The sequence below is a fragment of the Ursus maritimus genome, unplaced genomic scaffold (assembly GCF_017311325.1).
Source record: "Ursus maritimus isolate PB19 unplaced genomic scaffold, ASM1731132v1 scaffold_3, whole genome shotgun sequence".
NCBI classification, from domain to species: domain Eukaryota; kingdom Metazoa; phylum Chordata; class Mammalia; order Carnivora; family Ursidae; genus Ursus; species Ursus maritimus.
Window position 1 is genome coordinate 22,937,248 of NW_024425563.1, and position 27,295 is coordinate 22,964,542.

The 27,295-nt window shown below is 54.2% G+C and overlaps 1 protein-coding gene and 1 long non-coding RNA gene across 5 annotated transcripts; one reads left to right on the top strand and one right to left on the bottom strand.

The window, feature by feature from the left end:
• Positions 1 to 956: 956 nt before the first annotated feature.
• IRF5 (interferon regulatory factor 5) lies at positions 957 to 11,146 on the bottom strand. Of its 3 annotated transcripts, none has more exons than XM_040644022.1 (9): positions 11,010 to 11,146; positions 6,458 to 6,663; positions 4,436 to 4,625; positions 3,895 to 4,004; positions 3,400 to 3,433; positions 2,956 to 3,222; positions 2,316 to 2,708; positions 2,112 to 2,230; positions 957 to 1,810 (listed from the first exon to the last, which is right to left on the bottom strand). In XM_040644022.1, exons 1-9 carry the CDS (start codon positions 11,053 to 11,055, stop codon positions 1,562 to 1,564), a joined length of 1,614 nt encoding a protein of 537 aa, XP_040499956.1. In that variant the 5' UTR covers positions 11,056 to 11,146; the 3' UTR covers positions 957 to 1,561. The 3 variants fall into 3 exon arrangements, with proteins under 3 accessions (XP_040499956.1, XP_040499957.1, XP_008704083.2); XM_040644023.1 differs by lacking the exon at positions 11,010 to 11,146 and adding an exon at positions 10,786 to 10,911; XM_008705861.2 differs by lacking the exon at positions 11,010 to 11,146 and adding an exon at positions 8,754 to 8,883.
• Positions 7,285 to 26,033, top strand: LOC103676646. Of its 2 annotated transcripts, XR_572179.2 has the most exons (4): positions 7,285 to 8,740; positions 14,672 to 14,766; positions 15,951 to 16,011; positions 25,623 to 26,033. It is a non-coding gene; the product is annotated as an uncharacterized LOC103676646 (long non-coding RNA). The 2 variants fall into 2 exon arrangements; XR_005838514.1 differs by lacking the exon at positions 15,951 to 16,011.
• The last annotated feature ends 1,262 nt before the right edge of the window (positions 26,034 to 27,295 follow it).

The window sequence follows — 27,295 nt, forward strand, 5'->3', positions numbered from 1 at the left end:
GTTTTTCCTTCCTCTCACTGCCTCAGAGCTCTGAAATGTACAGCTAGACTGCGTGAGTGAGCGGTCTTAGCTCTGACCTGGGAGACAGCTGCTGATGGAGCTTAAATGGCAGTCCCCTGCTCTGGATGCCTCGGACCCTTCATATTTCGGGGGAGTGGCTCCTGCGTCTTTTAGTTCACCCTAAAACTCCTCATGCTGCTTTTATCCTTTCATATAGCCTCGGTGGGGGAGAGAATGGGTCCCTCAGCATGTTAAACAGAAATGTGGTACGTATATTCTTTCTACAAGATCCATCCAAGTAGACTGATTCCTAACCCACTGAGTACAGTATTTGGTCTTTGAAAAAAAGAAACCTATATTGCAGTATCATTGACCTATAGAATAAGCCGCACAGATTTCAGTTATACAGTTGATAAGCTCTGACATCGGATACACCCATGAAACCATTAACACAATCGAGAGAGTGAACATACCTTTACTCCCAAAAGTTTCCTCATGCCTCTTACCATCCTCCAGTAGCCACTGATCTGCTTTCTGTCACTGTAGTTTGCATTTTCTTTAGTTTTATATAAATAGGATCACACAGTATATTAAAGTATTGGGTTTTGAGCTAATAAGCTTGACTGTGGAGCTCTATAGAGTATTTAGAATCAATGAAACAAACCTCGTGCATAATGTCAGTTGTACTCAGAGTTTGACTTGGTCAGGATTTTAGACTGCATGCATTTAAAGAGCCACGCCCTTGCTTCAGCTAGCTTCCTCCTAGAAAGCAAAGCCTGCCAGTTGAGTGCTTATGGAACCCCACTGACTCATCAGCCTGGAAAGGCAGGCTCTCCTCTTGTGGCCCCAGAGATGGAGGGCAGGTGCTGGGGGAAAGAGGGCCAGCTGATAACCAGAAATAGGGTCTGGTAGACCAGCATGGAAGCAACTGGTACCGGAAAAAGTAAATAGCTGAATCTGTTTTTAGTATTTATTAATTGAAAAATACATTAAATTCCACTTCTACCCCACGTTCTTAGACTCTCAAGAAGGAGGTAGCTGCCAGCCTTAAGGATCTGGTGTGATACCTAAGTGCCTGTCTATCTCAGGAGGGAGAGAGATGTGAGGAAGTGAGGCTCAAAGTAGGAAGCCCCAAAATCAGATCAGGCCCATGCCCTGGCGAGGGAGCATGGCCCACAGCACTTGGTTCTTTTTGCCTTAGGAATTGGGGGCAACCATAATAGTGGGCCACTCTGGGACAATTCCCTCTCAACTAGGCCCCCAGGGTTGATGGAGTTAATTTCTCTGCTCACTGTGGCTAATGGCTGAGTTCCTCCAGAGTGAGCAGAGGAGAGGCACATACAAGGAGACAGCCCTCAAAGCAAAATTGGCTTCCGGCTTCCCTCGTGCTACAGGAGAGAGCCTGGAACTTGGACCTCTTCCCCTTGCCTTGGTGCAAATCCTCTTCCAGGAGACCCAGACAGAGGGCCCTGCAGCCAGTCAGGTGCCCACTGGGGCCATCATACCTTCACGTGAGCCCACACAGCCACCTGGGAAGCCTGTACCAGTCACTGTCTGCAGTCTATTGTTGCATGCCAGCTGGGTGCATGGGCCAGGCCCCCTGGCCGGCACGGAGGCCTGCCACAGGAGGGGCCTGGGCTACAGGCTGCAGCCGCTGCTGGGACTGCCAGATGTGGTGGAGCTCCTTGAACTGCTCCACCATGCGGTCTTTGAGGTCTGGGTTTGAGATCTGGAGCCGGATACTATCAGCTGACCAAGAAAGCTCCCCCGAGAACATCTCCAGCAACAGCCGGGCTGCTACAGGCACCACCTGGGGGGCAAAGAGGGACAGGGAGAACCTTGGCGGGACTGTCAAATCCAGTTGTGCGTGAGGCATCCACCACGGGACAGGTGATGGGCTGCATCCACCAGGAGGAAGGGGCACCAGTTTCTACCTCATACAAAGGCTACTTAACGTGTGGGCAGCCCTGGGCCTTGATTATCTCTGGCTGCCAAGTTCACACTGCTCAGCCCGGAACCTCCACCCTGGGGCAAGGGCTGAGCACCACGATTCCCCCAACATTCAAGCCAAAGCAGAGTGGGGGCTTGAGGGGGAGGAGCCGGTAGTATACCTGTACAGTGATGAGCTTCTTCTCTCGGGGTTTGCGGTCGGGCCACTCCTCCCCAAAGCAGAAGAAGATCTCAAATGGCGGTGGAGTGTTAGTCTGGCCTTTCTGGAACAGGATGAGCTCTGCAGCAACATCAAGACCCTTAGAGGCTAGAACCCTGCCCCTGGGTAGGGGAAAGCCAGGAGGAACATGAGGCTAGTCCCTCACCATTGAGAAAATGCTCCAGGCTGAAGAGCTTGGTTTTGACCTCACGCTGGATGGGGTTGGGCTGTGAGCCGTGGGCCAAAGCGCAGGGCCCGCTCCAGAACACCTTGCACTGGCACAGGCGGATGGCATACAGATCTTGGCCTTGCAGCTGGAGTATGAGCCCGCGGTCGAGGACATCCAGCAGCTGGTTTGTGTAGAAGCGCTGTTTGTCGCTCGGGATGTCCTCAGGGCTGGGGAAGCGCACTTGCTCCAGGGTCACGGGGCCGAAGAGCTCTACCTGCTCTTGGGTGGCCTCCAGCTGACTGTAGAAGAGCCGGCAGCCCTGTGGGTTGCTGATGGTGAGGGCCCGGGGTGGCCGCCCCCGGTACTGGAACTTGATCTCCAGGTCAGTCACTGTGGGGCAGAGGGCAGGCCCGGCCAGTCTGTGAGCCCCATGCCTCCTTGCTCTGCAGCCCACTGACTTGCTCTGTCCTCTCTGCCCAGCAGCCAGGCCATCTCGTCAGCTCTCCCACTTCCTTTCCCCCATCCCCCACCCGGGGAGGGCCTGGCTTGAACATCTTTGCTCTCCAGCCTCCACCCTTCTTGCAAACCAACCCCCCAGCACTGCTTTACCCGGCCCAGCCCTCCTGTGGGTCCTTACGAGGCAGCATGTGGGGGCTGATCAGCAGGTCGGGCAGGAGTTGTTCGCCCGTGGGGGGCAGGCTGGCAGCCAGGGGCCCAGGCTGCAGGTTCGGCAGAACCTCAGGGAGAAGCTCCCCAAAGCCAGCAGGGTCGCCGGGGGCAGGGCCCAGGAGGCTGGGGTCTGGTGCAGGAGGGCCCAGCACCACAGGCGGCTGGAGAGTGCGAGGCCACTTATCCTCTTCGGGTAAAGAATAGGGTGCCAGGGGGGGGCCAGGCTGCACCGCCTCTACACAGGGTGGGGATAGGCAGGGCTTTAATGCCACTTCTGGGAACTTCCCCCAGGCCCACCTACTCTCAGCCCTGGGCCTCCCCGTCAACCTCCCTTCAGCCCCCTCCCAGGTACCTAGGGGACCTGCAGCTTCTTATACTAGGCCCCCAACCACACCCCACCTCCCGGCCCCACCTGTGATGCTCAGGCTTGGTAACATCCTCTGGAGCTGAAGGGAAGACCCAGGCAAAGGAGGAGGGAACAGGCCAGAGAGAGAGAGGGGGGAGGACAGGTTAATGAATTGATCTGATGCTAAAGAAATAACCCATGAGAACCACAAAGGCAATCCCCCAGTGTTCACTCTGCAAGTCAGACCCTGCCTTCGGTCCCAGCTCTGCCCTCCAGGCGGCTCGGTGAACTCTCAGCGCCTCGGTGTCCTCATCTGCCTTCCACACGTGGCAGTACCTACTCACCCCCAGCTCCTGCGAGGGTGTGTCAGACGACGTGTGGGCATGTTTTGTACCAACAAAGCCCTAAGGAGGTTCGGGGTGGTGACTGTGTTCCTAGCCTCAGGACCCCAAGAAGAAACTCAAGAGAAGAGCTATGAAAAGGGCAGCAGGGCCTTGGAGGAAAGGGACCGCTTCATCCTAAAGCAGAGCAGGACAGCAGAAAGGCCCTGACAAGACCCACCACGTCAGCGCAGGCAGACGCTGTCAAGAATGGTCCCGAGCCTGCGTTTTCCTCTTCCTCCTCCTCCTCCTCTCCTGCACCGCAAGTGTAGTCCTCACTGGGCTGTGACTCTGCAAAGCAGGGAGAGAAAACAAAGCAGGGGAGGCCATGGGGGAGGAGAAGGAAGGCCGCCAGGGCTCCGTGCGGCAGCTCCTGCTGTGGCTTCTTCCCTGCCCAGAGCTGCCCCAGCAGTGAGGTGAAAGGCCACACAGCCTCCGGGAATCGCTAGGGACTTCCCCGACATGGCACTAAGCTCCTTAGGTCACTAGACCTACACTCCCCGGAGCCAAGAGCCAAGAACGGGGGCAAGTAGAGGAAGACAGACAAGGGGCCTAGTCTGTGCCAAGTCATTCCGGGCCCCTCACAGGGTCCATCGCACGCCGCTCCCGGCAACCTGGGGTATTACGACTTTGAAGCATGTCCCTGACCACTGCACGCTGGAGGGGCCCTGGCCCTTCCAGAACAGCCTCCAAGGTAGCCCACATAGGGCCAGGCCTGATACCTGCGGGAGCGGAGCCGTTAGAGCAGACCTCGTAGATCTTGTAGGGCTGAGGTGGCATGTCCCGGGGTCCGTCATAGATGAGGCGGAAGTCACGGCTCTTGTTAAGGGCACAGCGCAGGTTGGCCTTCCACTTAGCCGGGTCCGCCTCGTCCACCCCCTCGGTGTACTTTCCTGTCTCCTTGGCCCAGGCCTGAGGCAGGAAGAAAAGATAGGCCACCACAGAGAACCTCCGCCCTCACCAAAGCCCCAGCCCCTGATGGCCAACGGGAGTCACTGCCGAGCAATGAGAACTTGAGGGACACTCAGAGCCCGACCTGAGTGTCCCTCTGCAAGGTGGGAGATAGGACACCAGTCCTTCCCAGCCCTTGGGGCTCCAACAAACGAAAGGAAACGTAAGTGCTTTGAAAGCCAGTTCATTCACTGCTCTTGCGAGGGTAAATATAGGTGCAATCTCTAAGGAGGATGGTGTCACACGGTGGACAAGAGCATGGGATCTGGAGTGGGCTTGGGTTTGAATCTGGAAACGGCCACCCACCAGCTGTGGGCCAGGGGCATGTCACTTTGCCTCTTTATTGCTGTAACATCCCCATCATAGTGCCCACCACACAGGGTGGTAGTGAAGACCACAGAGCTTCCAGAACTGTGCCTGCACTTCGGATGGGCTCCATACAATTGAGCTGTTGGTATTATTTTTGAGGGTAAATTGGCTGATAGCAGGATTACAAAGATTTCTTCCCTTTAACCTAGGGATTCGACTTCTAGGAATTTATCCTAGGGATACAGAAGCAACCACACAAGATTCTGCACCTACAAGGCTTTTCGTGGCAGCACTATCTGTAAAAGCAGAAGATCTGAATAAAGGTCCATCAACCGGAACTGGTTAAATTACAGCCAATCCTTAGAATGGAATACGGGGAAGCAAGGAAAAAAAAAAAGGAAGAAGCTTTTGATATCCTGACATGTTACAATCTTCAAGAAATATGAGGTACAGAAGGGTACGTCTACATCTATCATTTTGTGAAAAGTGGGGGGAAGATAGGTACCCATTTGCATGTATACACAAAAATCTCTCAGGAAGGATGAACAGGAAACTGACAATACTAATTGCCCCCAGGGAGGGGAGGGGTGGCTGAAGACAGGGGTGGGAGGGAGACTTTTGGCTACAAACCATTCTACACTTTTTAAATTTTGAATTGCGTTACCTATTCAAAAATAAGAAACAGATTTGAAAAGAACCTTCAAAGGGTAAATATCAACCTGCAAAGACTAAGGAAAGCATATCCAAATCTTTAAAAAAAAAAAAATTCTCTTTGACCCAGCAATGTTGAACTCTAGGAACTAACCCCAAAGAAAATCATTTGAGTTACACAAAGGGTAAGAGTTTGGAGGGGGTACATGGCAATGGGTCTTCAATACTGGAACACTAGAAGCAACGTGAAGTGTCCAAAAGCCGGGTTTGGATAGCTAAACTGCTAACCCCTCCAGCGGTCACTGAAAATGACGTGGCATTTGTGGCAGAGGAAAGCTGGTTCTGATGTTGGGTGGAAAATGCAGGATACAAGACATACGGTTGATTTCATTTTTTAATTTTATAGACACACATACAGAAAACTGAAAATATAAGCAAAAAAATACATATATATATATACCATATATATATATATGATATTATATATATCCGTAGTAGTTAGCTCCTAGTGTTCACATCAGTGGGACATTCTGTGGTCTCCTTTTAGAGACTGTACACACCAAACACGCACACTGCACACGCACCTGTGGGTGATGAGAACGAGACAAGAAAAGGGAGGAGGAGGAAGCTCTCCTTGGGGGAGTGCCCACCTCGCTCTGGGCAAGAGGTCAAAAAAGGCACAGCTGGGGGTATGCCTGCGTCCCCTTGGTCCAAGCCTGGGGTCGCCTGCAGCCAGGCAGCTGGGAGAGTGGTCAGCTGGAGATGTACGGGGACCCTCTTCTAGGGCGGGGGTGCCCAGGAAGTCCAGGCAGTAACCCCCATCCAGAGCTTACCTTGAAGATGGTATTGTCTCCATCCTGGCTGGGGCCATGCCGCGTGGCATGGCGCCAGGGGATGCAGAAGAATTTCCTCTCCCCATTGACCCACTGCAGCCCTGGGTACTGGCAGCTGTTCACCTGGGCCACCAGCCAGGGCTTCAGTCGCACGCGGCGGGGCGGAGGGGGTGCCCTGGGGGCAGGTTGGTTCATGGCAAAGGGGTCTGTGGGCAAAGAGGGGGGTTATCAGAAGATTTGCAGATAGACGCTCCCTGCAGCGGGAGGATCAGGGCGGGGGGGCTACCCAGGGGACCAAGCCAGGGACAGTATGGCTTTTTCTTCCTCCCAGCACTGGGGGCTGGAGTGTCTCTGGTCTGCCCAGATGCTCACAGCCAATTCCCTTTTCCAACCATCAGCCTTCTTGTCACAGAGTCACTCTGTGCCTTGTGTTTGGGGGTGGGGGAAGAAGGGGGGGCTTACAGATAGAGTGGATGCTATGTGTGCCCCACCCAGACGTGCCTTATTAGAAGGGGCAGCGACTCCCCAGCTGCTGTGAGGCTGGAACAGGGTGCAAAGCTACAGAGCTGCTCACTGCTGCCTCACTCCAGGGTTAGGCAGCCCACAGCCGATGAATGACGGACATGCGGGGACAAAAAGCCAGTCCCCTTGCTTCAGGTGGAGCAAACTGGTGTGACGTGTACTCCAGAGTTCCCTGTGGGGTCAGGCTGGAGGCTGTCTCCAGCCCATTCCACCTCTTTGCTCAGCTTTCTTCCTCCCCACCCTGCGTCCCTTCCTCCCCTTCTGCCCCCCTCTCCTTGTCCCAAGAACTCCCTCACTGTATCACCTTCTAGGAAACCTGGCTGAAGAGCAAGTCACAGCATGTGAATGGAGAGAGGGTTCCCACCACCTGTTCCTCAGAGCTTCCTTTCCTCCTCAGTTTCCCTCAAGGATGAAGCTTCCCCACAGCTGGACATCTTGAGAGAAATCCCATCAGCCCCCTCGGTCTACCTCCTGCATCACCAGGACAGCAGCCTTAAGTGGGACTTAATACCAGCCAACTGATATACCCCAAGTGCTGACAATTCTGTCCTCCAGCTCTTTCTCCCCCCACCAGCCCTGCTCTCTCCAGGATCCTCCTCTGACTCAGAGTGGGGTGAGACCAGAGGTCAGAGGAAGGCCGCTGGGGCTGTGATAGGCAAGGAAGGGTTCGTGGTGGGGCAGGCCTGTCAGGGAAGGAATGGCTAAAGAAATGGGACATCTGGGTCAGTGGATAGGGACAAGAGCTATCCTTAGCGTTTGTGGTACCACCATGTGACAAAAGGACTAGGGTTTGAGTCAACACCTGGACAGCCTCCACCGAGACAAACCAGCCCCAGGTTGAAAAAGAACTTTCTAACAGCTAAAGCCATGCAACAAATAGGCTAGGCCTGGGAGCAACTGGCTTCTGGGGGTATTCAAGCCCAGGTGGACTTCCTGACCTGCCTTAGATGGGAGATTGGAACAAGATGATCAGGTGTGGACCCTATCGTTCCAGGCTTGCTTGGGGCTCAGTTTCCCCAGAAGTTCCCCGCCCAGTGCATTTTTGGGCTGGAGTTGTGAAGTACCACCTCCACGCTGCTACGAAGTCTCCATCTGCAGGCCTCTCCTCAGAGCAGTGCCCAGCTCTGGGCTAGGACAGGGAGAGTGGGAGAGCCCCCAGGCCTGTCCCCAGGCCTCGGAAGACTGGAGGCTCAGTTCCCCTTTCTGAACCAACCTCCGCCCAGCCCCAGGGGAAATGAAAGTGGCCAGACCAGACAACTCGGAAATCTGACTCACTGTGAACTGGGGGAGGGAAGGTACATGGGGAAACTGACACTCGTGTCCCCAAGACCAAGTTCTCAATCCTCTACCCTGTAGCTCATTCCCCAGTCCCCAGGCCTTGCCGGCGGTCATTATACATTGCGTGTGGTTCACAGCATTGGGTAGAGCCTCACCCACCGCACTGGTATTTGTAGTTCCCACCTGCACCCTCTGCCTAGAGGCCTTGGTTCTAGAACAGACCAGTGACAGTCATCAGTAGCTACCAATTGTGGCTAAGTGGACATGGACGGAAGAAAGCTCTGTCGACCCAGAGGAGAAGGCAAGCTACCCTGATGACCACCCCTCCACACGGTCAGGCCCACTGCTGTGCGTGGGGTGGTGGAGCTAGGAGACCACAGAGCCCTCCTCCTCTGCCCAGGACAAGGAGGAAGTCAGGGTGAGTCCTGCAGCCTAGCCTGGCTCAGCAGTGCTGTTCGGGAGAAAGATTTTGAAATTACTCAGGTCAGTAACGTACAATCACTTTGGGTGGTCTAAGGAGCGGAGTATGGAGAGGAGGCTCTCATAATGTGTCCAGCCAGGGCCAAAGGAGGGTGTCCAGCAGGGCAAAGAAAGGTCTTCAGCCTCAGGTGCCCCAGGACTAGGCTCAGTGTGTTTCCCAAGGAGGCTTCCTCCTGCCGAGAGGTGGACTTAGATCTCAGACTATCCTAATGCAACGAGTTCTGAATTTCAATGCATTTGTGCCCCATCCCTACTTTCCCTCCAGGTAGAAGTAGTCACCCACACTCCCAGGGGACCTCCAAAGCTATCGCACAACCTCAGAAAGTGCATCCCCCATTCCACCCCGTTGCTGTGGGGACTTGATTTTTCAATTGAGGGCAGGCCTGACCAGGCCTGCCTTCTCAGGGGTCTGTAGACTTGGGGTGACATTTCTGCAGCCCCCAGACCTAGGATTTGAGCCCTGGAGAGTGGGCAAAGCCAGAAAACCTGCAACAGTTTCCGTGGAAATGAGGAAGAGAGGAGTGGGCTGCTGAGCACCTGAGGAAGTCCTCCTGGGTGAATGAAAGTGAGGCATCTCGAGGGGCAGCTCAGGAACTCCTGCTGGGGTGCGGAAGCCCCACAGTTCACCCCAGGGCCCTAAAGTTCCAGGAGCCAACCACCTGCGGAGCATGGAACCCTGTGGGCACCAGGGACCCAGAGGGGAGGAAGCTCGCAGCCCCTAGTGGGAGGAACACCAAGCCCCTTGTCACCTCTGGAGATTGTCCGAGTCACACTGCCCCCCGCAAACCCCACGCTAAGCTCGGGGAGAAGGCAACGCGTTCCCCGCACCTGGTATGACCCTAATCCCACACCCTCCAGGTGAGATGACCACATCCTGAGACAAGCTGAGGCTGTGAGGCAGCTGATGCCTCTCTCCGCTTCCTTCAGGGGGAAGGCTAAGGTGCAGGGGGAAACCCCAAAGGAAGGCCTTTAGGTAAAAAAGAGTGGTTTCCTAGTGCCTCCCCAGACTTGACAGAAGTAGTTCAAGGGAGGGCGGGGACTCTACCTCTGACCCCCGCTGCCCCTCTGGCCTTCTCCATCGGCCCCGCCTGCGTCCTGGCCGGTGCCGGTCACTTCTCGCCCTGGGCGCGCGGGGAGCCCAAGCCGGTCCTGCGGAACCACCTCCAGGGCGCGGGCTTGGGTTCGGGTTCTGCCTCTCCGAGCGCTCCTCCAGCGGACGGCGCCCCCTGTCTCTTCCACCCTTTAGTGCCCCTCCCCTGACTGCCCAGAGACACCTGCGCGTTGGGGGGCGGGGGGCAGGGGCGGGGAACACCTTCTACCCGCGTCCTGGCCACAGCCATCTCGCTTTCCCTCTACTTTTAGACTCGAACTGGTTTTGTGTTGAAGTTCGAGGGAAGCACGTAAAGAAACTAGTCCACGAGTTGCTCCCTGCGGTTCTTCTCTGCTAGGAGGGTCATTGCCCCTGATCCGTCGCGAGTCAAAAGACGGCGCCCCTACCCGACACCATCTGCCCACAGGCTCTGCCCGAATTCCTGCCGTGGGCCTTAAGGTCCTGGGAAGACGAGCCCTTTAAGCCTCATCCTCTTAACAGAAAGGGTGAGGGGTGCCGGGAGAAGAGGGATGCGAAGCGCGCAGAAAGGGGGAATAGGGGCTCGCCTCTCTAAGAGCCAAGCCGGACCGCCGGCCGGCGCCCGGGCGCTCCCCATCCTTGAGACGGCTTGGCGAGACGGAGGGAGAGAAGAGCAGAGCTGGCATTGGTGACCGCTCCGCCGCCCGGGCCTCCCGGCTCTCCGGGCGCCTGCCGGACGGAGGCTGCCGGCGCGGGGCATCCCGCGCTGATCCGGTCGTGGGAAGCACCTCGGAGGCCGCCAAACCCGAGGGGCGCGCCCTGCAGTAGGCGCACTCCCCCACCTCCCACCGCCGGCGCCCCGGCTCCAGGCGGAGCCGGACGCGGACACCTCCCGCGCTCCCGCCCTGCCCCAGTCCGCCTCCCGCCGCCGGCAGGTGCCCGGAGGGCGCGGAGAAGAGCGCGGGCGGCCGGGACCTACCTGTCTACGGTGCGCCCGCGTGGCTGCGCCCGGGAGCAGGGGCCGGGCGGCGGGGCCGAGCTGCGCTCTCCCGGAGCTGCGCCTCCCGCCCGCCTGGCACTTCCGCATCGCCCGCCCCCGCCCCTGGGCCGCAGCTGCAGAGCCCGGGAGCGCCCGCAGCGCCCCGCCCTGCCCTGCCCCTCGGGACCACCCTGCCTCCTTCTCCCCCCCCGCCCCGCACTGACCCGGCGACCGAGGGCCCCTGAGCATCGGGCCCGGCCGGGCCCCCATGCATCTCAAGGCCTCCGGGGAGACGCCAGGCAGACTACCCGGGCTCCTTCGGCAATCTGGAACTGCAGAACAGTCATTTGACAACCCCAGACCCCCCTCCCCCCAGTGATGCCGAAGTGCTCGGCGGAGCCCGGGAACTTCCCCAGCCCGCGTTCCCCGGGAGCTCAAAATCGGGGCAGACACGGGCAGTCAAGAGAGTGCATATGGGGGCGCCGTAGGGCCGACTGACAGCTCGTGGGTCCTCGCTCTGCCCGCCCGTGCTCCTTCGAGGGTCGCTCCAGGGCCAACCCCCTGGCATCTGGATCTGGACACCCACTCCTCGACGTGCTTGCAGGCAGGGCTCCTCAAGCCACTGTGTCCCTTTCTAAGTCTCAGCCTTCGCAACTGCCTGCCCCTGCTGTCCCTCCCTGGTCGCCCTCGGGACCTCTCTGGGTCAGTGCGTGGTCTCTTGCCCTGCCTATCACACTTACCTCTACTTTGACCGTCCGTCCACCTGCTGTTCTGAATGTTTTTTCGGTTCCATAAATGGGTCTCACCGGACTCAACCTTCATACGTCCTGTTTCTTCTCCTGAAGCATCTTTGCTTGATAAAGACTGCTCTCCGAATTTTGTCAAGATCATCCCCTCTGGAAAGCCTGTCTTGACTTCCTCCCCTTGGTCAGGTTTCTGAGCCCCAAACTCATCCTCGTTGGCTTCACTTATGAAATTTTTATTTTCATGTCTGATCCCCACTGGAATCAGCTTACTAGGGGACTATTTTGGTCTTTTCATTGTTTTCTATAGTAATTTTTAATAAAAATATTTTTAAATGAAATTTCTCAAGTTACTTGATTAAATTTGAGATAGCAACTAAAATATACACGTTTTTGATAGTATTATTTGCCCTTTAAAGTTTAGAGGCTCCTGTGTTTTTCGCGAATCCAGTTATCGGTTGATGAATCAGAACTTTGACCTTTCCCTCCTCTCCTTTTCCCTCTAGGAACGCCTGGGTTACTCGTCACTACTAATCTGTATCATCACTTACTATGTGTGTCTTTTTTCTTCTTGTCTGCATCTCTTTCCCTCTCCCCCAACCCCCAGCCCTCATGTAAAATGGAAATATAATTATGTACAAGTATTTCATAATTTGTATCTGCTATTTCACTATTTCATATTTTTAAAAATTTAGAGTGTGTTTGGGGAAAATGTGGATAGGTAGATTGTTTCATATTTTCCTTCTGTAAAAACGAAACTGCCATTAAATAGAAAGTGGCCACCACAAAATGGGAACCCTTTTCCACCAGAGATCCGTTACGCTCGGTAGAAAAAATATTCTATGTTGATCCAGAAAATATATCTGGAGCAATAGCCACCAAGAGACTTCTTTTATTTCAGATGTCCCACATATAGTGTGAGGGACCGTGAGACTCTAGGATGCTGTCCCCTGCCCCTTACCCACTGTCCCTCTTGCTCAGGTGAGATCCCTACTTGTAGAGACTCTGAACTTTGTTAAGAACCATGCAGGGGCTGGCATCCGTCTCTTGTGCTATGTGACCTTAGGCGGGTCCTATGAATCGCAGTCTCTGTCTGTAAAGGGGAGAAGTTACTGAGCTCACAGCATTGCCGTGATAGGGGCTACACAGCAGTGCCTTGCCCAGACCAGGGGAACCTAAACCAAAACCACTCTGGGCCAGAGACAGGCATAGGGAGGAAGGGGCAGGGGCAGAGAGCATCATTCAGGCTCTTCCAAAACAGCAGGGTCTCCTTGCCTCCTATGCTGTCTATGGTGAAGCAAAAGCAAAGGAGAAGTGAGGTTACACCCAACCTCCTTGCAGTCACTCCCAGCCCCCCACCCCACCCCCATGCCCCCAGCAGGGCCTGGCCACATGGGAGCAGGGAGACTTGGCCTCCACAGCCCCAGATGTGTGTCCGAGCCCCTCACTCCCAACGGTGAGCTAGCTTCTGCCCCCACTTCCCCTGACTGGGGTGACAGATTGAGGGTGTGGTGAGAGGCCTAATTCCGGTAGAGGCCAGGATGCATGAGTGTGTGGGTGGGGGGAGCCGTGTCACCAAAGGGAACTGAAAGAAGCCTAGTGTGAGTGGTAGGGAGAGAGGACAGAGGTGCAAGGTACAGTGGGACAAGAACCCCCCCCAACTCTGGACCTGCCCCTTTCACCTGCCTGTGCGAATGACAGCTGCCTTTACCTCCCCTCCAGGAAACCCACCCCCTCAGGCCCAGCCCTTGAGATTCCCCAGGCTCACCTGTCGCCCATGTACCTATTTCTGGGAGCTTGTTGGTTAGACACCGGGCCCTGGAGTCTAACAGGCCTGAGTCAGCCCCTGGCTCTACCACAGAGGTATTGTGTGACCCTGAGCAAACCGCAGACTCTCTTGGAACCCCCATTTCCCATCTGCAAAATGAGGATAGCATCACTGTCACAGGTTGGCTTCGAGGCCTAAATTCAACAAGCGCTCAGTGAGCCCCTTCTACGTGCCAGGGTAAAACAGCGAACAAAAGTCTATTTTGCCTAAACCCCCTACCCTCCTGGAACTTCCATTCTTTGGTGGGAGATAGTAAATGCTTACGTCACAAAATGAGGGGTTTTGTGGGTCATTGTTCAGGCTGAGCAGAGACACGATCTGAGCCAGGGTTTAACTCGGCCCCTCTCGGCCCCTGAGAACATATAAGTGGTAGCTTTATGATGACAATGCCCAGACCCTGGGGCTTCCTCTCCATTTCCTACCAACTGACACCCCGTCAGAGCTTTCCAGGGCATGACCTGGAAGTCCCCCACTTGGCCAGCACTGTCACATGCACGCCTCCAGCCCTCACGTCCCCACGTCCCTCATCTGCAGCTCCCTTTTCCTCTTCACGTGGCCGGAGGCCCAAGGGCTTGTGCTGTCGCCCGCATCCATCCCCGGCCCTGGCTCTCTGCTCCCTTGACCCTTTTAAGAACAAAGGGTACTTCCTTTTTGTTTGTGGTCAGCACCTTTCCTCGCCCTGACCCCCCACCCCACCCCCCCTGCCCCGCAACCTGGCTTCTACCTCTTTTCCATGAATTCTGTTCTGGACCTCTGTCTCACAGCGCCAGCAGGCTCTGGAGCTCCCAGGAACTCCTCAGAAAATCCAGTCTCTGCGTCTCTTTCTCATATAAACTCAGATCCCAGGGTAGCACTACTGCCTGGATTTCTCATTGGCGCTATCTATTTATTTATTTACTTACTTATTTAAAGAGAGGGCGAGAGAGAATCTTAAGCAGCCTCCATGCCTAGCCTGACTTGGGGCTCCAACTCACAACCCTGAGATCGTGACCTGAGCCCAGATCAAGAGTCAGATGCTTAACCGACTGAGCCACCCAGGCGCCCCTCTCATTGGTCCTTGAAATAAAGGTGGTGGAGAGTCTCCCAGATCAGCTCAGTGCCTTAGTGTTGTCCCCGCACCCCGGCGCTGCCCTGCCTCTCGGTGCATTCATCTCTGGTCCTTCTGCTCACCCCTCCCCCACTCACATCCTCCTTCTAGACTGTCAGGATGCCTCGCCCAGACATCCTGATACCCCTCCACCCCTACATGCGATGATTCAAGCACTCCGAAAATCTGCTGACTTCAGCATTTCACTCAAACCACTTCCCTCCCCAGGACTGGGCTCTGTCACAGAAGGGATCAGAACTCCCGTCCTTCCTGCCTGCCTGAAGAGCACGAGGCACCTGGACAAGAAGGCAAAGAAAGAGCAGGTAACTCAAGCCTTCCAGGCTCCTGCACTGTGAATGGATGCCTTATGGGGACAGAGACAGGACTGAGCTGTGGACCTCAGTGTCCTCTCTTGTCTCAGGCAGAGCTGCTTGATGCCCAGAGTCTGTAGATGTTCCCACCAGGGACAGGGGTCCCATCCAGGTGCATGAGGCCCACCCATCATTCGTTGGGGTGCAGGAGGCCCTGAGGTCACAGGCGCCAAGGTGCTTACCAGCCAGACCCATCTCAAGCCCCTGCAGCTTGGAACCGGTGCTTGGGATCCCACCTGGGGCAGGACTGTGGTCCTTTGAGGGGAGACACTGAGGAGGAGCCAGTTCTGTCTGGGATGTCAGGGTCAGCCCAAAGGCAGAGGGGGTGCTCCTCAGCTCACATCTGGACCTCAGGCTGCTGGGGAGAAGACGGAGGGCCCAGGGTTGGCTCTGGGACTCCGGAAGAGCTGCTCTCTGGCCTGGAGCAACTGAAGCGTGAAGTCCTGGGAGGGGGCACAGGGGCAAGACCCTACATGGCCTCTCAACACTTCACCGTGGAAGGTGGAAGTCCCTGCCCCTCTTTGGCCTTCTCAGGGGCAGGCTGGGTGGGGGTTGTGGGCTGAGCATTTCCCACTTGGGGTGGAGGGAGGAGTGGGGGCTCTTGGAGGCTGGGAGTAACCAACAGAGCTCTAGGAACAGGTGTTTGGCTCCTGCCAACCAGGTAGTCCTGGGCTACTATTTCCCGTGGCGGGGAGGTCAGGCCTCTGGGGGCCCCTGGGTGGGGCGTCCCCCAGGCTGCTCTAGTGCTCTGGTAGCTTCTGATGCCAGGAGTGGAAAGTCAAGAAAGCAGAATGCTCTAGGGGCTGAAGGGTCCTGGGAAGCTCCTAGGGCAGGCCCGCTCTGCTCTCTTAGGCCCTCCCAGAGAAGAGGAGGCCGGCTGCCAGGCCTCTCTGGAGGGGAATCTGGGGGCTGGTTCTTACCAAGCCAGAGTTGTAGAACCCCGCTGTTTCACGGCTCTCCAAGCCAGGAGCCAGATGCGAACGCTGATGCCCACCCAAGTCCCCGTGCCAGGCCAACTGGAGCCATAGGGGTGCTGGTGGGCCTGTGGGATCCAGGAGTCTCTATGGGTCTGGGGCAGTCTCGAGGGCCATGTATATCCTGTTTCTCTCTATCCTCCTCCCTCTTTCCTGGGGCAGAACTTCCAAAGCTGCAGGGAGGCTGACATGGCTCCACAGTGGGAACAGGAAGACGAAAGAGGTACGTGATCAGCAGGAAAGAGCTCACAGGGCTTCCTCATTGCCGCCACCCCCCACCTCACCGTGAAGGCTTCGCTTTGCAGGAGCAGGTCACAGAGCGCCCAGAAGAATGGGGCAAGGGGACGGTGAGCCCAGGGACCCTGGGTCCCACCTGGAGCTTGGCCATCCAGAGAGCAAGTGCGCTCAATCCTGCGTCCTCACTGCAGTTTGGGTCCCGGGGCTCAGGGCAGAGAGAGTAGGACAGCAGGCACCTGGCAAAGGAACGGCCTGTCCCAAGCTCTGGAGAAGAGCCAGGAGTGGTCACCACTGGCCCCACTGCAGCTCATGGCTGAAGGGGCATGCTGGTTCAAGGCCGTGTTGGCAACGCATGTGGTGTGGAGGGGGCAGGCCACGTGCTGGGCTGACCTGAGGAGCGGATACAATCAGATAATGCTAATGAGTCCTTAATATGTGCTGGACACTACTAAGCACGCTTCACGGGGCTGCATTTGATTGCCACGCCCAGCACCATGGAGAGGGCCTCCGTAGTGACCCCCTTTACAAAGAAGCAAGCTAAGAAACTTGCTAACCTGGTGAACCTCAACAAGTTACTCTGCTTACTTCTTTGTGGTCTTAGTGTTATCCTTGGCCTGTAGAAGCACCACCCTGATCTCTGCCTTCGCCCTCACATGCTGCTTTCCCTGGCTTGTAGCTCTGTGTCCAAATTTCCCCTTTTTATGAGGACATCAGTCATATTGGACTAGAGCCCGCACTAATGCCTTCAACTTAACTTGAAGAATTACATCTGCCAAGATCCTACGTCCAAATGAGGCAACATTCTGAGGTACTGGGGGTTAGGACTTCAACATAGGAATGTGAGGGAACACAACTCAACCCCGAACAATATTTGACATGGAGCCTCCTTTGCACCAAGCGCCGGGGTCCCGTTTCACTTTCGTGACAACCATAGAAGGCAGGAGTATGCATCCCTTCGTTTTATAGATGAAGAGCCTGCAATTCAGAGAGGTTAAGCAGTTACCCCCGAAGGCGCACAGCAGCTAGGCTGGGATTTGAACCAAACTGAACCATGAGTGACATCAGATCACTCTGGAGTCGGACAGACCTGGGTCCAGGTCCTAGCTGTGTGACCTGGGGAGCAGCCTCTCTGACCCTCAGTGTCGTCGTTTATAAAATAGGGTCAGTACTGTCCCGTCAGCAACAAAGTACTGTTTTTCAGTGGTGAGGATGAGGTCTAGCCCAGGGACCGACGCACAGCAGAAGTGATAATCACATAACCGTAACATCAGTGGTTCGGTAGAGCATGTCCTGTGTTCTGTCGGTTCCGGGGGGCTGCCTCACTGTGACCACCTGTGCTCTCGGAGTTCCTGGGGCTGGCAGAGCTGGGGGAGCACACAGATCCCTGCACTCTGGCCACCCAGAGCTCCCCGGGGCTATCCCCCATTCTAAGCTGCACCCACCACACCTGCCAGATGCGAGGTGAGGGGGAAGGTAGAAGGAGTCCGCACCTGGGGGCCTCCTTTCTCATGCTCAGGCCCCAGGGTGTTGTCTGTGTGGAAAAGGTGCCCCTGAGAGAGGCTGCCCACTCCCCAGCTGCCTTACCCCTCTCCCTCAGGGACAGTCATGAGAAACTGTAGGATCGGGGTGCCTGGGTGCTGTCGTTGGTGGAGTGCGTCCAACTCGTGGTTTCGGCTCCGGTCGTGATCTCAGTGGGGCTCCCAACTCAGCACAAAGTCTGCTTGAGGGTCTCTTTCTCCCTCTCCCTCTGCACCCCAGCTCGTGCTCCCTCTCTCTCTCAAATAAACAAATGAATCTTAAAAACTGTAGGATCAGAAAACAGACCAGGAGGTGGGGTGCAGGGAGGGGCTGACCACAAAAGGAGCAGCTGGTAGTGGTGGAAAGACTAACAGTGGTCGGTACACTAAAAAGAGGGAGTTTTATTGTATGGAAATGACAAATAAAAATTTAAAAAGTGATTCAGAAGAGCCACATACTAAATGTCAAGAAGTTTTGGGGATATCTTAACAAATTTATTGAGTTTTTATGCAAGCAAAAGACTGATATGTGATAAATATGTCTTAGAAAGCTCTTTAAATAAATCTAACATAAAAATTCTAAGTAATTAAAATAAGCAAAGCAAAGAAAAAGAACACATCCTTCCTAGACAGGCAGGGGCGGCGCCTTGCCCCCACCCTCTCTGTTTCTCCCTCCCTCCAGCCCAGCACTTTGGGGCCCTGCCACCCCTTGCCTGACCTCTTCTCAGCTCTCAGGACACTGACCATTGGCTGCTATCAAGCTCCCTGACTGTCCCAGGGCACAGGATAAAGGGCCCACCCGCAGTATGAGTGGCTCCAGGTGACAGGTGCACACATCAGAGTCCTGCAGGACACAGGTGCCAATAATGCAGGCAGGTTCACAGAGGTGTGAACAGGGTTATGAAAGCCAGGGGGCATGTCCAGGCACCCAGGGCCTAGCATCCGGGGGCAACCATTATCAGCCGCCAAGTTACCTCGGGCTTCTCCCCAGGGGACAGTCAAGCACCTCAGTTCCTCTTCCAGGCTGGGAGCTCATGAATGGATGAATGAATGATGAATTTGAGAATGAAAGAATGACGGATAGAATGGGAGAAGGCCAGTTTCTACTGGCACTGAGATCAAGGTGGATCATTTTCCCCAGGATTTCCACCCTCCTAGACCTTTAAGGAATGTTTCCTAAGTACCCACTTCGAGACCAGGAAAGGACCCTGAGTCAGAGAAGCAGAGGCCACGGCAGAGGCAGGGGGTGCCATCAGGCACTAACTAGGGGGACTGCAGGGTCCTGCGGGTGAGGCCTTGCTCCTCTCTCTCACTGGAAACACACTCACGAGCTGCCCACCCCTGCCCCCCGCCCCCCACCTTTTCCATCTGGGCCACTCGGGGCTGGGTTCACAGGGCTCAGTTAGGTGTAGATGCTGCAGGGGAGGGGAGGGACAGCAAGGTGGAGACCGAGGGACCTGTCACCCTGATGACCATAATGTGAATGACTGGAGAGCTGGTACCATGCTCCCCAGTGCAAGCCTCCTGATGGGAGAAGCAGAGCTTGGCCTAATGTTCTGAGTGCCCTGGGAGGTAGGGCCGGTGGCAGTTGATGGGGAGGGGGAGGCTTTCCCTTCAGCCCCTGGCAGTGCCAGGAGGGGCCTGGCACCATGCTGGGCACGTGCACACTTGTACGTGTGCCTTCTGTGTCCTAGCTGCTTCACCCCAAGCGGCCTAGTCAGGTTGTAAACCACCCCTCCCGCACGCACCCTGCGCCTCCTTCAGTTGGGCTGGGCGTTTGGTGAAGGCTATTGTGGGTCCAAGGGTGCAGAGACAGAGAGGTGGGGAGCCCCAAATCTTATGGGGAAGACCCCATGAGGGCTCAGTCTCTGGGGTCCAAGCATCAGCTCTAAGGTTGGGGTGAGGGTTAGGGTGGGCCGCAGGGGGGCCCAGGGCAGGTTCCCTTCTGAGAAGTCTCTCCTGGAGGTCCTCAGACATCATGTCCCCTCCTTCTTCCTTGGACTGGACCTGGGAAGGCAGCAAATCCTGATACTGGGCATTACCTGGGATGAGGGCGGGGGCCTGGGGTGAGGGTTCAAGGGCAGAGCACTCCTCATTATGCTTCAGCTTTGCCCCTGCCCCAGCCAGGAGCTGAATTCTGGCGCCCAAAGCCCTAGGTCTGGGTCCCTACGGCAGTGTGAGGAGGTAGCAGGGAGCCCTAACCCCCGTGAGTGAACTGATTCCTGGCACGTGGGTGACCCTGGTCTTCACCTGTCCTGTGCTTCACCTGCCCCCTGCTCCCAGGTCTATTCCCAAAGATTTCCAGAAGCACTGACAGGGATGCTTTGCTTTCTTAGCAGGGCGGCTGGTTGTACCAGAAAGGCAGAAGCCTTCCTCAGCTGTCCATTCCTCACACTTCCTCGCATTCAGATCCCCCCACTCCACCCTTCATCCCTGTGTCTGCCCCCCAGCCCGGCTCAGCTCAGGCTTCGAATTTTAGGATACTCTAGGGAAAGTGCAGGGGGTAGCTACCATTTCCACTGAGCCCTGCTCTCACAGCCTGTTGGTTCCTGGGGGCAGAAGGGAATGTAGGCCAGCTCAGGGGTTAGACTGGGACGTATTCGAGGTGCAGGAAGGAGCCCGGGAGGGAGCCTGACCACAGGGCTACCGATGGGCTGTGCCCAGACCTTAGGAGATGTGCTTTCCTGGGCCTGAACATCGGACTCATAAAATCTCCCCTACCCCCCCCCCACCCCCACAACGCTCTGTCAAAGCCGCATCCTCTGTATCGCTCACTGAGGCCACCGTGTGGCCATCTTAGGACCTCGGTCCTTCTTCAGGTGGCATCCCTTGTTCCAGGCCATCCTTCCTTAGGTAACTTTCCTGCCCACACACTCTGTCCAGGAACTTTCCTGGGGACAGCTTACCTGGATGGGACAGGAAGACAGGATAGTAAGCTGCCCACAGCTTAGCCTAGAGGAACCACTAAGAAAATAACTTAAAAAATAGTAACGGGCGCCTGGGTGGCTCAGTCAGTTAAGTATCTGACTTCAGCTCAGGTCATGATCTCAGGGTCCTGGGACCGAGCCTCAGGTCAGGCTCCCTGCTCAGTGGGGAGTCTGTTTGTTCCTCTCCCTCTGCCCCTCCCCATCCCTCTGCCCTTCCCCCTCACCCTGCTTGGTCTCACTCTCTCTCAAAATAAATAAATAAAATCTTTAAAAAAATAATTTAAAAAATCATTCAAGGAATAATTTAAATTTTATACTAGAAAATATTCACAATGTAAAAGAAAGCAGTCTGGGAGAAATAGAGGAACAAAAAAGACATGAGATATTTAGAACACTAGTAAAAAGGTAAATACAACTATATCAATAATATGAATGGATTAAACAATCCAATCAAAAGGCAGAGATCATCAAACCAAATTAAAAAACAAGATCCAACAGTATGCTATCTATTGGAGATGCATTTTAGATGTAACGATATACAAATAGATGTAAAGTAAAAGGACAGAAAAAGGTGTATCATGTAAATAGCGACCGGAAGAAAACTGGAGAGGCTATACTAATATGAGACCCAGTCCATTTTTATTTATGTTTAATATATATAATAAATGTGAATTTAAATTAACCAGTGGATTTCTGGTATATGCCATCATCATATTATTTTTTAACTGAAAAAGAATAATTGGAACACAATATTAGTTTCAGGTGTAAAACACAGTGATTCCATATTTATATACATTACAGGATGGTCACTGCAATAAGTCTAGTTACCATCTGTCAACGTACAAAGTTGTTACAATATTATTGACTACATTCGCCTGTTATACCAGACCCAGTAGAGGAAGTTACTAAAGATAAAGAAGTACTTTTTATAATGATGAAAGTGTAATCTGTCTAAGAGCTGACAATTATAAACACACACACACCTAACAACAGTTACACTTCACACTGTATACAAAAACTAACTCGAAATGGATCTAAGACCTATATGGGAGAGCGAATACCATAAAAGCCTTATAAGAAAATAGAGGGATAAATCTTCCTAACTTTGGATTAGGCAATGGTTTCCTAACTCTGACACCTAAAGTACAAGCCACAAAAGAAAAAAAAGATACATTGGACTTCATCAAAATTAAAAATTTTTGTGCTGCAAAGGACATACCCAAAAAGAGACAACCCACAGAATGGAAGAAAATACTGGCTAGGCATATACTGGATAAGCGACTTCTATCTATAATATATAAAGAACGCTTGGAACTAAATAATAAAAAGACAATTCAATGAAACCTGGGATAAGGATTTGAATAGACACTTCTCCAGAGAAGTTATATAAATGACTACTAAGCACATGTAAAGATGTTCAATGTCATGAGTCACGAGGGAAATGCAAATCCAAGCCACGATGAGATACCGCTCTACACCCACTAGGATGGGTACAATAAAAAAGTCAGATAATGATAAGTGTTGTAGAGGATGTGGAGAAATTGGAACCCTCATATATTGCTGGTGGGAATGTAAAATGGTGCAGCCACTTAGGAGAAGAATTTGGCAAGTCCTCAAAAGTTAAAGATAGAGTTATCACATGATGCAACAATCCCACTCCTTGGCCTGCACCCAAGATAAATTAATGCATATGTCCACACAAAAACTTGCACATGAATATTCATAGCAGCATTATTCATAATAGCCCCAAAGTGGAAACAACCCAAATGGCCATCGACTGATAAGTGGATGAATAAAATATAGTATATCCTACAGTGGAATATTATTTGGCAGGACAAAGGAATGAGGTACCGATACATGTCATGACATGGAAGATCCTTGAAAATATGCTCAGTGAAGGAAGTCAGACACAAAGGACCACATATTGTAAAATGTACTTAGGTGACATGTCCCGAATAGGCAAATAAGTCTACAGAGAAAAAGTGTAGGGGCGCCTGGGTCACTCAGTTGGTTAAGTGTCTGCCTTGGGCTCGGGTCATGATCTCAGGGTCTTGGGATCGAGCCCCGCATCAGGGGCTCAGGGAGTCTGGTTCCCCTCTCCCTCTGCTTCTCTCTCTCTCTATCCCTGCTCACGTTCTTTCTCTCTCACTCTCGTTCTCAAATAAATAAATAAAATCTTTAAAAAAGGAGTTTAAAAAGCAAGGGTAAATGAGTGGTTGCCCAGAGCTGGGGGATGGGTGGTGGTGGGAACAGGGGGTGACCGCAGACGAGGACAGGGATTCTTTTGAGGGTGATGAAATGTTCTAAAGTTGACTGTGCTGAGGTTACACAACTCTGTGAATATCCTACACCACTGAATTGTACTCTTTTCTCCCCCCCTTGATAGCAGCACCCTTTATTCGGCACCAGCAATGTTCGTAATTAATTAATTAGGTAGGCTCCACACCCAGCGTGGAGCCCAATGTGGGGCTTGAACTCACGACCCTGAGATCGAATGGATGCTCCAGCGACGGACCCACCCAGGTGCCCCCGCCTGTTTTCTGTTGACACTGAGATGCTCGCGTGGACTGCCCGGGACCGAGGTGCACGGCCCGCTCTGGTGATGGTGCTGTCTGACCTGCAGTCCCCTGGGGCGCAGGTCCCAGTTTTTGCTTCTTTGTCCCGGTTTATATACACTTCCGGGGGGCCAAGAGCCACCCCGCTGCTGTCACACACGACCTCCGGACTTTCAGCTTCAGTCAGGGGCTGTTCAGCTATCAAACCAATGGCAAAGTTTTCATTCACGTCCTTCTGACGACCTACAAATCGAGTTTTCCTGTAGTCTTCATCCTGCACCTGGCCGGTGTGCGCCGTCTTCACAGATGGGGGGAGAGGGGGGCAGGCTCAGTGCCTCTGCACCTCGGCCCCGCTCAGGCCCAGCGGCCCGGGAAGGTCACCGGCCCCACCATCTTGCGAGCTCTGAATGGTACCTGTAAACGGGTAAATCTATGACATGTGAATCGTATCTCAATAACGCTGTTGCCAAAGCAAAAAACATAAAAAGGGAAGGTGAGGTTAGTACTGGGCGCCAGGACATCTCCTGCGCAAGAGAGCCCAGCTGTGGCTTTGATCTGCTGGTCTCTCCCCCTTGTCATCTGACCCCTCTCTTCGCATTAGCTGGAAGGAAGAGCTGCTATTCCCCTTCCCTCAGTCCCTGTCCTACGTCTGCTTTTTCTCTAAAACTGGGGGCTGGGGCTGGGGGAGACCTGTTGCTTGACTAGAGCCCCTTTGGCCAGTCTTGGCCCAAACTCCAGTGAGCCAGTGTCTCCTCTGTGCAGCCCATGTGGGAAGGCAAGCATGGGCCTCTCAGCGCCCGACTGCCAAGGGGTTCTGAGCTAACCCAAAGCAGAGGGCCCTGGGCAAGTGTAGACACTGCCCCGCACTCACCAGCCTCCCCCTGGCTCCTCAGAGCCACAAACTGAGTTGCGTCCATTCTGAGGCAGGCTGTTAACGATAGGCCTTGCCTTTGTTTCGGATCTGAATTCTGGGGCCCTGACCCAGGATCACAGGAATAGGTACTGAGACTCAGTACCCCCAACCCAATCCTTGGATTTTATAATGGGATTGAGGCGGTGGAAAGAGAGACCCCTGTCAGTGTGCCCATCCACCGGTACCTGCCAAGCAACCCCCCTGCCCATACCCTGGGATTCAAGCAGATGAGGGGCAGAGTTGGCAAAGCAGACCTGCCCAAGGGGTGCTCCCAGCCCTCTCTGCAAGGGAGAATACACCTGAATCTTGTAACTGCATGAATTCCCAGTGCTGCGGCAGAACTGACAAGAAGCAGAAGTTCCCCGTGTGCAGAAGTCATGGGCGGTGGGAGAAGAGCCAGCAGACATCTCCACTGGGGTTAGGCGTCAGAGCTGGGGTGGAGAGCCGAGCCGTTCTCCAGCTGAGTGAGCTCGCTTAGGCGCTTAAACTCTGCAAGCCTCAGTTTCCTTGCCTGTCAGGGCCATGAGAGATAGGAAGAAGAGAAATGGGCGGATAGGAGAAGAGGGGATTCAGCAGGAAGCTACCCCTATGTATCTCGTCCTCTCTTCCCCCATCCTCTTAGCTTCTCCAAGCCCTCATGGGATCCCCAGGGGTCAGTCCTTGAGAAAAGAAAGTCACAAAGAGATTGGAGAGACCCTAGGTGGGAATAGTATGATGGGCAAGTATGATGGGCAAGCTCCCCTCCTGGCTGCAGAACTTCAAGGCTTGGTGGTCCCCGTGTGGGCACCTGGACCCCTTCTGCCCATCCCCTAGGTTCTTGCTCTGCTCTGCAGGGTTCAGATATGCAATCTGATGGCATCAGCCTCTCTATGCCAAAAACAAAACCAAAAAATGCACACACACTCCTAAAATCCCAGCAGGTTCAGTCCAACAAGGAAGTATTCCGCCTGTGAGTAGTAATCTGCGAGCAGTGTTGGTCAGTGTGTGGACTGGCATTCCGTACCGAGTAGACACGCTGCAGCTTGGCATAGAGCCTGGAACGTCGGGAGGCGGCCTTTGTTGGCATTTTAAGGACAGGCAAAGGATGACCTTCCTGGAGGGCAACTGGTGGGCTACTTACTCTGCATCTGGGGGAGGGGCAGCAACACTGTGGGATACAGTTGTGGGATTTGAATCTCAGATCTGTGACCAACAACACATCCCCCACGTGCTTCAGCCGCTCAGCTGCTCAGCCAGGGGTGACCTTTGCCTGGGGTGGACATGACGTTGTGAGTGTGGAGGGAGGGTCCCAGGGGCATTGGGAGGCTGAGACAGGAGCCACTGAGATTGCTGACTCAGGGGCAAGCTGGCAAGGGTTGTCGGGGTGGGGCGGGGGCGCTGAGATCCTGCACCGCCTGTTGCAAAATGCCAGCTCCAAACGAAATCACGTGGTGTACGCGTGCTCGCGTACGGTTGTGTGAGCCAGGTGAAGGGTGTGGAAGATCAGACCCGTGTTACCCTTGGTCCTGTGCGGTGGGAGGAGCTGGGCAAGGCAAGGCGCCGGAGCAGATGTAATGATGCGCTCGGTCTGCAAACCTTTGTAGTATCTCACTGCATTTGTTACAACTGGTGTGATTTGAAAGATAGCAAAAGACGTACAAAAAATTAATCATTTACTAATTCTCTCTGTCCCTCCCTCCCCACAGCGGCCTTTTGCTTCCAGCCTGCAAATCCAAAGAGGAAACCAACCTGCTGCTATCGGCAGTACAGCCTGAAGCGGGTAACGTCCAGGAGGTAACTTATGTTGGGGTCTTCTGTGTGCTGGGAGCCTCGCATATGTCAGGCACACATCCTCACCGAACCTTCTCCACCTGCAGTAGGGTTAGTACTTACAGATGAAAGATGTCGGCTTAGGAAGGCAGAGTAATTTCGTGGAATAATTTGTAAGTTTCCCGTTTTGAGTGAAGACCCAGGAGAAAACAGAATTCCCTTCAAAAGGGTTTAGCTCAGGAGAACTTATTTTTTTATATTTTATTTATTTATTTGAGAGAGAGAGAGCACGCGTGAGCGCGTGCACGCACAAGGGTGGGGGGAGAGGAGGGATAGGACAAAGGGAGAGGGAGAAGCAGACTCCCTGCTGAACAGAGAGCCTGACATGGGGCTCGATCCCAGGACCCTAAGATCATGAACTGAGCTGAAGGTAGACACTTAACCGACTGAGCCACCCAGGTACCCCTAGCTCAGGAGAACTTAAAGAAGGGACTATTTACAGACCTGCAGACTCAGTGTTAAGAGAATCCACATGGGATGTTGAAGACCGGGGGATTAACAATAGCAGGAAGCCAGCACCCCCTCCCCCCCAGGAGTGTGGGGGGGGGGCAGAGAGGACAAGGGGAAGGAATAGTGTTACCAGAGCCCAGATGAGCAGAAGGAGGGAAGAAATACCCCCAACCACTCTCCTCTCCTGCTTTTGTGCCTCTCATCGGCTGACCCAAAAGGAAGTGAGGGGGGTTCAGTGCGTAGGGGCTGAGGGGGGGAGGGTGAATGGGGATGGGGAGAAATGCAGAACCACTAGCTCAGACCATGGCGTGAAGCAGGAGTTGAACTCAGAACTCACCGACTCTGAACCCTAGAGTCCTGCTGCTGCGCACACATGCCCTGGCTCCCACACACCACGCTGTATGTGGGGCCATCCTGCCAATAAGGACTCAAGCCTGAGTCTTTTCTGCTTTCTCTAGCCGGAATGCCCTCTTCTAAAGAATGGGCTGGGTGTTGGTCGGGACAGCTGCATCTGGCAGAGAAACGTGAGCCCTGTATTCCAAGCCTGACGCTTGCGTGCACTTACGATCCCATGCTCACACGCCCCCTCCGTCAGGGACCCCGTTCCCCCTTCCCTTGGCCTGCACAGGGGCATTCCACAGGACGAGGTTTCGTTTATTGCTATATTCCTGTATCGGCCTCGATGCCCGGCACAAAAGACACTCACAGTAATCACTCACAGTGGAACTCAAATGCCTCTCAAATGCCCTTTCCTCCGGGCCATGGGTTTTTATTTCATAGAGTGAGTTTTCCAGAAGCTTCTTTACCTTCTATTGCAGATGAAGAATGTGCTGAGTGCTCTTTTCAGCCATTCAGCGTCACAAAACACTCTATAGGAGTGCTATTAGAGTGACATGTCACAGCTAAGAAAAATTAGCCACTGGAAGTTAAATGACTTGCCCGAGGTCACCAGTAGAAAGTATCCTCAGACCCAGGGTTTGGTCTGGCAGCTCTCACCAGAGTCTGCTCTTAGCCTCTGCTCCACCCAGTCTCCCAGGGGACCTGCCTTATAACAGGCACCATTTTCTTTAACCCTGGTGGGACGAGAGCTGCCACTTCC

Bases quoted from the DNA above. Each gene is read 5' to 3' on its own strand.
- IRF5 (XM_040644022.1), bottom strand. From the start codon at position 11,055: ATGGGGGCCCGGCCGGGCCCGATGCTCAGGGGCCCTCGGTCGCCGG. The intron at 3,434-3,894 runs GTGGGTCTTGTC...TCTTCCCTTCAG, and splicing joins CGTCTGCCTGCGCTGACGTG to CTCCAGAGGATGTTACCAAG. The intron at 3,223-3,399 runs GTGGGGCCGGGA...CACCCTGTGTAG, and splicing joins ACCAAGCCTGAGCATCACAG to AGGCGGTGCAGCCTGGCCCC.